Here is a 9,893-nt window from a genome sequence, read left to right on the forward strand (position 1 = left end):
TATATAATATTTAAAAATACTAAAAATTTTTTAATCAATCTAAACTACATATAAAAACATTAAAATTGTATACAAAATGAGCATTTTTTTTTTTCATTTCATTGAATGATCAATTGTATTTTTTATGTATAATATTTTTTAATTGTGTGCAATAACGAAGCGATAATTTTCTATTATATATGCATATTTACAATAATGATAAGTTATAAAATAATTATGGTAACTTCTAATGAAACAAAAAAATTTTTATTCAAATTTAGTCCAATGATTTTGAGATTTAGCTGTTATGGAAGAGAAAGATGAACTAAAAGTATTATTGTCAATAATATTACCAGTCGTTCCAGGCATTTTTGTTGAGGTAGAGTAAGAAGTTGACGAAGAAGAAGAAGAAGGAGTAAAAGTAGAGGTAACAATAGAAGTGGAAGCTAAACCAGATGATGTACCATTAGTTAAATTAAATTTATCGAAATCTAAACCATATTCTTGGAGTAAATCTGAATCAGAATCTAATTTATAATTATTATTTTTAAAAGTCTGCCTACTATTGTTACGTTCACTATTATTCTGGTGAAGTAAAAAATAAGGATACAGTGGATTACTTAGGCCTTCAGTTAATTCAGGTCTATGCAATGATTGAGTTGTCTGTTTTGAACTCGTTGTAGATTTATTCTTATTGGCTATAAGTGGATCAAAATCATCATCGCTGCTTGTTGTAGAAGAATAATCTAACCTAATTAAATCTTGTACATCTGATGTTTCCTAAACAATAATTATTTTTATTATTTACTTGTTTATTATAATTACTTTAATTAATTTATTCATTAATCTGTTTATTAATTTTCTTAAAATACAATATATGCAAATACTCACAGTTTTATCTATTGGTGTGTCATGTGAAAAAATCACATCCTGAAGTTCATTCATTAAATCTATATTTATTCTCTCCGGAAGAGCATCAAGTTCCTCAGTTGAATTCGAGTTAAGAGGAGAATATTGTTTCCTGATAAATTTAAAGCATTATCATCAATAAAATTATCAGTCGAATTGATAATAAAATTGTAAAAATATTATTTTTTAATAAATCCTAAATAGAAATAATTATTTACCTAGTTTCAGAGCCATGGCTATTAGAAAATCCTAAATCTTTTTTATAACTAGTAGTTGCTGTTAACCCACTGGGAAATTTCGTGCTTGTACTAAATATATGATGAATTTTTTTATCCATCGTAGGAGAACTAGGAGCGGAACGAGGTTGATGAAATCGCATGTTATTCGATTCATGTGTTCTCGATCGACCTAAATAATAAATAATATTATTTATTCAATTATAATATTATACCTGCGTGACAAAAAAAACAATTACCTTTCCACTTCAGTCCTTTATAAGCAGTTTTCATATCTTTGCCTTTATCTTTAACAGATTTAACAGCATATTTCATAGCAGGATTGGCTTTATCTTTGACACTACGAAAAAAAGCTGAACCTTCTTTTTTCATTGCATATGTCCATTCACGATATTGTTGCACAAATTTACTTCCTGATTTATCGGAATAATTACACGCCTCCATTTCAAATTCATCAGAAAAGCCAAGCCCTGAATTTAACATATGTAGTCTTTCCTCTATAAACTGATAAATAATTGAATGAAAATTTTTATCAATGAAATGATTAAAAAATCATTTGTATATTGAATTAAATGTAATATCTTACTTGCTGAAAAATTTGTAATTCTAACATCTTTCTTAAAAAAGGTTGCATTGAATAAGGCCGACTTTCAACAAAAGCATTCTGATCAAATGTAATACGTTGACCTTGTTGAAGTGTTAATGCTTCACGGTAACCAGCAGTAAGTTGTACTAAAGCTCGTAAAAATGCTCTAGATACTCCATCACCCAATAAAGCTGGTCTATTGCGTAACGCTTTTCTCAAATTATTCACTACATCTTGTGGTAATGATTGTAAATCTTGAAAGGGTGACTGAATAGTATTGTTATCTGCATCAAGTATAACTACATCACCTAAGTCATTTTTTTGTACTCTCTAAAATTAAAAATAATTTCTTTGTTATTACGAATGAAATATTTTTTTTTAAATAATTCCAAAAAATATGTATTATTAATTATATTAATAATAATTTTATAATAAATATTTTATGGGTATTAGGATGATGATAATTGATATACTTGGAAAATTGGAGCTGGTACGCCAATTAAGAATGGCATTGGTGCTAATAAATAATCCATTAGAGCTAAAGGTAAAACTGGTATGTAAATGTGTTGCCAAATCATTGGATATATCAAAGCATTGCAAGCTTGAACACAGGCACTCAACCTTGATAATCGTTTTGATGTGAAAATAATACGTCGTTCATACAACATTGATGCAAATATTATCATCATATTGTGCGAATCTACTGCACTATAATATTCCGTCAAATTTCGCTAAAATAGATATTTTCATTAATATTCATCACTATGAATTATCAAACAAATATTTCATTTTGGTACTCACGTTTTCTGGTATACTAGGTAACTGAAATTGTCTAGGACTTTGGCAAACATATGTCTGAAATTAATTTTTAATCAAAAATTATTAGGGATACTTATCAGAGTGATTATGATAATTATATAATTAATTGTTCTTACAATACTAGGATCAGGTAGTGGTATTGTAACCGATGTACCTGACATGGGTATATTACTTGCATAAACATTACTAAGAAATTTTTTTAGATCTTCACTATTACTCATCAGTGTTGCAATATGATTCAGAAGTCTGAAAAAATAATTTTTTTACTTTAATATCATGTTTTTTGAATATTTGAAATTTAAATGGAATTAAATGATGACATACTTGTAGAACATTTCATGCCATGGTAAAGAACTCAATAAAACTAATGCACTATCCTTTTTAGGATCGTGGCGACAAAAACCAAATGTCCACTTTGAATCGATACTTGTCAATACAAATGAAAAATGCTGCACCATAACACTGCAAAAAAATGGTATAATATTATTTTTATTATAGATTTTGAAGAATATATATATAATAATTACTTTTCAAATTCACATGGATAGGCAAATTTAGGCACAGATTTCAATAGCTCCTCATCATTGAAGGATTCAGGATATTTGTAAGATATCCATGCTAATTTTTCACCAACTGGAGCTGCTACTTCACAGAAGCATTCAAACAAATGTTTAACATTCTCCCTAAAAATTGACAAACATCATTATTTTTATGACACTTATTCAAGATCACTTGAAAATTAGGTTAACTCTTGAATCTATGTTAATGAATAATAATTAATTAGATATTTAAGATTCAAAAATAGATGTTTCTTTAATAATTGATTATTAATAGCAAAAAAAAGACAAACATATGATTAGAAAATTTACCTCAATCTAGATCCCATTGTGTTATTTTTCCGTATTAGTTATTGCATATTTTTTAATTCTTTTAACACAGTCTTGTATTTATATATATTTTACAATATATATGTATATATATATATATATATTTGTAAGTAAAACTTATAAAGTGTAAAAACTTAACAATGCAATAATTTTATTAATTTATATAAACACATTGTTGCTTAGATCACTTCAAAAGATATCAAATATTTAATAAGGCTCCCACATAGTGGGATAGACAATATTTTTCTATTTCAATATTTCATTTGCTTATTGTTTTTCACTTTCACTCAGCCTAACTTTATTCATCATCTGGTATTGAGAATTGATAAATATAGATAAACATACACATACTGAGATTTACGTATGAGTTGTGAATATTATGATCTAATTGTGTGTATCAAATGTTCAAGAAACATATGAGTTGCTAAACATCATGAGGACATTTGAAGACTTTCGAAAACTACAGCGCTCTCTAATGGCCTAGTCATTGAACTTATAAATTAGATATATGTATACCATATATGTACTTCCATAAGTGTGTTTCGGAGTTTATATATACATGGTATACTTCAAAAATATGAGAATAAACGATTATTATTCCATCCACATGTTCTTGTTATAATAATTAAATGTGAACAGTGAACTTTAATTATTTTTATTAATTATGCTATAAAAACATTGATTTAAAAATGAGTGTCATTGATATCATTGGTGATCTTGATCAATTTTTAAACATCAACAATTAAATTTAATTAAATTATTCAACATTTTTTTGTCCTTTAACAATTGAATTTATTGACATCATCAGCATCAATGTCTGGTCCAATTGTAAACAACTCTTTGGAGAAAATTTTACTTCTGCTTGATAAAAGTGAAGATAGTCATTGTCAATTGGCAATTCGCAAATTTATATACAAACATCTAGAGGATATGATTGATGATACTAAGCATGTTGATAATGATAGTAATAATAGGCTAGATATAGTTATAAATAAATTTAAACAAATATTTTTAAGTCAGGAAATTGAAAAGTATTTTATACTACCTACTCAATATAAACAAAAAGATGATAAATTGACAATATTGGGTATCGATAGTTTACCAAATCTTGAATTGAATTATGAAGAGAAAAAATTACTTAAATCAATTGTTGAAAAGCAGTTATTGGAAAGTATTAATTCTTATCTGACGAAGTATGTTTTTTTCTTTAAATAAATTATCCTACGATTAAGTATTTAATACTATTTACAATTAATTATTCTATGTAATATCGACATTTTTTTAGATATGAAGAAAATGGAGGAAATTTAACAGAAGTCATGAAAAAGAAGGAATCTTTGGCGAAGGAACAATTATTAAAGATGAACGATTTAGATATTTTACACTGGAAAAATAAAATAGATGAAATATGTAAAGCATACTGTCAAGATATCAATACCTGTCACAATTTACTCAATGAATGGCAACGATTGAAGTATGAAGATATGAAAACTTTAAATCAACAAAAAGCACAATCAATTTTACTCCAAAATCAAGTGACTGATTTACAAACAAGAATAGTTAAATTACAATATTCACTACAAATGTTTCGTGAAACACCGGAAACATTAGAAGCATTTGAAATTCTTGATCGGAAGTTAGAGGAGAAGTTGATGGATATCCAAACAGAAGTTAAAAATAAAAAATTATTATCAAAACAATACCATGATCTTTTAGGAACGGAATATGATGATATACTCAATAAATATTTAGAACTAAGAGCAATTATTAAAAAAGATGAACGTTTATTAAGTAGTTTGTAATGTAAATTAAACTATAAATTACTATATAATTAATACAATACTTATATTCTTTTTTAATACAAAATGTACCTTAATAATAAACTTTTTAAATTTTTTAATATTATTTTCTTTTGAATTGAGATCATGATAGTCGTTATCTGGTGTTTAAATTCATCATCAATTCCGTTATTATTCTATTCAATGTTATTTGAAATTATTTTAGGAATATTATTTTTATCTATTATTATTCCGTTTTCAAGGAGAAAGTTTTCAACATCTGATACATAGAAATCCGTTCCTAGAGTATCGGTGACGTGAACATAATTACCAATTACTTGGCCATTTTTATATACAAGAATAGCTGGAACTCCTTCTTTTTTAAAATGTTTACTCAAACCGACTACAGATCCTAGAAAATAATAATAATATTAGAGTAGGAAAGTGCTTGTAAACATAATAAATAAAGATTATCAACAATTGTGACTTACCAAGTATTTTACAAAATTTTACATGAGGATATTCCTCAGCTAAGGTTATTAAACAACCGTTCATGGCATCACAACCAGGAATTTTTGGTTCATAAATATGGACTACTACAGTTACAGATTTATCTTCATCATCAATAGCTTTTAGAAACTCATCAGCATTGTTTAAATTAATTACAGTGCCAAATTTAAATTTTTGTACTTTAGACAGCATTTCTTTCATTCTCTGTCTCTGATATTCAACCAAGAATTCATCTTCAAGGAACTCATCCAATTCCTCGTCATTATTTTTCTCTTTCTCTTCATCTAATGAGCTCTTACAAGACATACTAAATTTTTTCAATAGTTTCAAATATTGCTCGTCATTCTGAGCCTTCTTTTCAGACTCCAATTGTTTAAATTTCTTCCAATCCTGTAAATATTATATAAGAATGATTTTAATTACTTGTATAAAGTAAAGTAACATATAAAATTGAATTAACATGATGACATATGTGAAAATGATCTTGAAATTAACTCACATGAAGGACACCTTTTGGTCCAGTATTACTACAAGTCCCATTCCATGTATCAATATTATTCATTTCAGAACATGAAATATTTTGTAAATCAGCATTTGCATTTTCTTCTATTTCTGAATCGTCATGGCTATCGTCTTCATCTTCACTTGAACTACAATAATATTCTTTCTTTTCACCTAATATTTTATCTTCTAACGTACTCATGATTTATTAGTAATAACAAAAATTGTTAGAACTCGTAATATAAAAAAAATTTATTCACTATTGTGCAAATATTTATGATAAGTAACAATCAATACTCCAAAAGAAGATTGTATAATATTCTGATCTAACAAACAAAAAGAACTGTCAAGTTATGCATGTTTTTGTATGAAACTGATCCTCCCTAATCTACCTATATTCTACTTTTCCAACATAAACTACCGAAAACTCTAAGATTAGAAGATTAGATTTGATAAAAATTGGCAAACAATAAATTTAGCCCTCTCAGCTTTTCTGATGCAAACTTTAGCTGTCACATCGGTATAACAGAGGAAATTTTCATTATTGAGTTTTCTCTTTTTTTAGCCGCTGCAGCTGGTCTGTGCTGCCATCTTGTTACCACTGGGGTCATTGAAGTTTTAATATTTTTCTCTCTTTTCCGGTGGTTCTGTAGCGTGTAAAAGGTAATGGAATTTATCGTGAATTTAAATCCAAATGAATCGCCAAAAAATATGATAAATCAATGATAATTTTAGTACTCTACGTATTTTCTTTTCATGTGCTTTGAGATTATTATAATATTTTCTAATTATCAAGTTATTAAAAATACGACGATATCTAACCTCTAAAAACGGAGTGGAAGTGTCATTTATTATTGTTGAAGTCATAGAGTATTTGATCAAATTAATTTATATCCTTTGTATTAGATTACAACTATTTTACAGTGTAATCTTTTCTTATTTATTTATTCAAAATTGCAAATATGTAAAAAACTAATAGATAACCTTAAAAGTTGTTACTGTAAACAGTGATATTTTTTAATTGTTGTATCAAAATAATTGATATGTCTCTTTTATAATTTAAATAAAATTTTATATTAATTTTTTCATTTTTCAGCTGCAGGATGAAGCAAATAGTGACTAACCAAACTGTTAAAATCCCAGAAGGGTTGACTGTATCAGTCAAATCACGACTGGTGACTGTTAAAGGACCCAGAGGTGTTTTAAAGAGGTCCTTCAAACATCTTGCACTGGACATTCGAGTAAGCAAGAATTCATTCATCTTTAGATTAATTATTTTTCTCTAAAAGAAATTTCTTGATACAAAAATTACATGATGATTTAGTGGATTCCCCTTCATTTGTTATAAATGACTAATCCTTACTGATATTATTTTTTATTAAAATTCTTGCTATCAATAACGAATTAATTTGACTTGAAATTTAATGCTACTTTTTTCTTTATAGATGATCAGTCCTAGATTGTTAAAAGTAGAAAAATGGTTCGGTACCAAGAAAGAACTTGCAGCTGTACGAACTGTCTGTTCTCATATTGAAAATATGTTGAAAGGTGTAACCAAGGGTTATATGTATAAAATGCGTGCAGTGTACGCTCATTTCCCTATTAATTGTGTTACTACCGAAAATAATAGTGTTGTGGAAATTAGAAATTTCCTTGGAGAGAAATACATCAGGCGAGTTAAAATGGCTCCTGGTGTTACAGTTTCCAATTCAACGAAACAAAAAGATGAACTTATTGTTGAAGGAAACTCTTTAGAAGATGTTTCGAGATCAGGTAATTTAAACTAATAGTTAACATTTTTTTTATTTATCCACATAATTAATTCTTTATATTATTTCATAACTCACTATTAGAGATTAAGACGAGTCATGTATATTTTTTATAACAATCTACCTCATTAATATAAAATAATTTAATTGATATTAAAATATTTTCTTCTTTTCAGCTGCTCTTATTCAACAGTCAACAACTGTAAAGAACAAGGATATTCGAATGTTCTTGGACGGTCTATATGTGTCTGAAAAAACTACTGTTATCCAAGATGATGAATAAATTTTTCTTACATCAATACTTTAACTGATTTTAAATGTATTAATCATTTTGTCTATTATATTTTTAATCATTATTTATCAACTTCACTTTGAATTCATACAAAATGGAATTATTTTTTAAATTAGCTCGTAATTGTTTGACTTCTTGAAAATTTACATATCTATACTATTCAGTATTGTATTTCAACGATTATATCATATAACACAAATGATTAAAAACTCAAAGTATATTACTTGTTCTTTAGTATGAGCTAATATAAAAAATAATTATGCTTTTGTTTTAATATAAGAAAGAAACAAAAAATACTGTGTATAGGAATGGAAATACATTTTATTTTTTGAAATAACATTTGGGATCTTACTAAGAAACGTTTGATCTCATTACAAGTAACAATTCAATAATAAATTGGCAGTGAATGATTTTAACAAGATAGCCAATTATTTAAGTTAACTTATAATTCTTGCCAACATTCTTTCATTTTCGTATGTTTAACATAGTTTATCATAAATTCACTGAACACTTATTCATAAATCCACTTTTCAGCCCATGATGCCCAATCGATAACTTCTTTCTTATCTTTTTCGCCAAACCAAAGTTTAATTTCTTTCTGAGCTGATTCGACTGAGTCCGATCCATGAATAATGTTACGTCCAACTTGGATACAGAAATCTCCACGGATGGTACCAGGTGCTGAATCTTTTGGATTTGTTTCTCCAAGCATTACACGGCCAGTTTTAACTGCATTTAATCCTTCCCAAACCTAATTGTTAAATCAAGTATATAGTGTTATGTAAGTGGTTTTTTGTAGGCTTCTTATCGCATTTATTTTTATAATTATGTATGACTTCTGATTGATTACTAACCATTGGAACTACTGGACCAGAGCTCATGTATTTAACTAAACCTGGAAAGAATGGTCTGGAAGACAAATCGGCATAGTGTTCTTTGAGAAGGTCCTCGGATGCCTGTAAAAAATTGTTTATCATTATTATAAACATGTACCATATGCAATATCAAAGTATTTTCATAAAATACAATGTGTTAATTAATTTAAAATAAATATGCTCAATGGCTAGTATAGCATTATTTTATTTACAAATCTGAAGAAGTTTGTTTTACTCAAATTTTTAGAATTTTAAAAATAATAATAATGCAAAAAGTATTTGCAGACAAAATGAGATGTAATAACTGAACTTTTCAGATAAAAAAGAAATTTTTTCATAAAATGATTGAGATAACAAAAAATAATGAATGTTCTCCAGCACGTGCCATGTGTCAAGACAAGTTGGAGGACAGAATGTATGGCAAATGACTTACCCAAACCATTTTCATGGCCACAAGTTTGAAACCTTTTTCTTCAAATCTTTGAATAATTTTTCCAACGAGTCCACGTTGAACGCCATCAGGCTTGATCATGATAAAGGTTCTTTCCTTATTTTCAGCCATTGTAAATGAAATAAATTAATTTATAATAAATCACAAGATCACACACTGCCGGTAGTCCAAACTGAAAAGAGAGACTCGGAAACTGTACTCAAATCCGGTACGTAACGTACCCCAGGAAACATGGAGGGGAAATCATGTAATACAGCCTGGAAATAAAATTTCTTTTAGAAAATAATTCATAATTAATTAC

General features: G+C 27.4%; 5 protein-coding genes across 5 annotated transcripts; 2 read left to right on the forward strand and 3 right to left on the reverse strand.

The window, feature by feature from the left end:
* Positions 1–152: 152 nt before the first annotated feature.
* Positions 153–3,865, reverse strand: LOC118071860 (DENN domain-containing protein 1B). The gene is made up of 11 exons (XM_035091316.1): positions 3,399–3,865; positions 3,057–3,212; positions 2,854–2,991; positions 2,646–2,775; positions 2,512–2,565; positions 2,184–2,441; positions 1,711–2,040; positions 1,364–1,628; positions 1,107–1,296; positions 871–1,000; positions 153–759 (listed from the first exon to the last, which is right to left on the reverse strand). The coding sequence occupies exons 1-11, from the start codon at positions 3,413–3,415 to the stop codon at positions 247–249; spliced, it is 2,181 nt and encodes a 726-aa protein (XP_034947207.1). The 5' UTR covers positions 3,416–3,865; the 3' UTR covers positions 153–246.
* A 98-nt stretch (positions 3,866–3,963) lies between these two features.
* On the forward strand, positions 3,964–5,257 carry LOC118071861 (uncharacterized). Its single transcript, XM_035091317.1, has 2 exons — positions 3,964–4,609; positions 4,702–5,257. Exons 1-2 carry the CDS (start codon positions 4,230–4,232, stop codon positions 5,216–5,218), a joined length of 897 nt encoding a protein of 298 aa, XP_034947208.1. The 5' UTR covers positions 3,964–4,229; the 3' UTR covers positions 5,219–5,257.
* Positions 5,258–5,273: 16 nt separating this feature from the next.
* LOC118071862 (phosducin-like protein) lies at positions 5,274–6,763 on the reverse strand. The gene is made up of 3 exons (XM_035091318.1): positions 6,204–6,763; positions 5,686–6,094; positions 5,274–5,606 (listed from the first exon to the last, which is right to left on the reverse strand). The coding sequence occupies exons 1-3, from the start codon at positions 6,405–6,407 to the stop codon at positions 5,392–5,394; spliced, it is 828 nt and encodes a 275-aa protein (XP_034947209.1). The 5' UTR covers positions 6,408–6,763; the 3' UTR covers positions 5,274–5,391.
* A 15-nt stretch (positions 6,764–6,778) lies between these two features.
* RpL9 (ribosomal protein L9) lies at positions 6,779–8,285 on the forward strand. Its single transcript, XM_035091319.1, has 4 exons — positions 6,779–6,868; positions 7,302–7,446; positions 7,651–7,978; positions 8,151–8,285. The coding sequence occupies exons 2-4, from the start codon at positions 7,309–7,311 to the stop codon at positions 8,255–8,257; spliced, it is 573 nt and encodes a 190-aa protein (XP_034947210.1). The 5' UTR covers positions 6,779–6,868; positions 7,302–7,308; the 3' UTR covers positions 8,258–8,285.
* Positions 8,286–8,567: 282 nt separating this feature from the next.
* On the reverse strand, positions 8,568–9,794 carry awd (nucleoside diphosphate kinase). Its single transcript, XM_035091320.1, has 3 exons — positions 9,575–9,794; positions 9,121–9,222; positions 8,568–9,017 (listed from the first exon to the last, which is right to left on the reverse strand). The coding sequence occupies exons 1-3, from the start codon at positions 9,701–9,703 to the stop codon at positions 8,778–8,780; spliced, it is 471 nt and encodes a 156-aa protein (XP_034947211.1). The 5' UTR covers positions 9,704–9,794; the 3' UTR covers positions 8,568–8,777.
* Between the last annotated feature and the right edge of the window lie 99 nt (positions 9,795–9,893).

This window comes from Chelonus insularis, unplaced genomic scaffold (assembly GCF_013357705.1).
Source record: "Chelonus insularis isolate UGA/USDA-ARS -01 unplaced genomic scaffold, ASM1335770v1 contig_88_pilon, whole genome shotgun sequence".
NCBI lineage: Eukaryota > Metazoa > Arthropoda > Insecta > Hymenoptera > Braconidae > Chelonus > Chelonus insularis.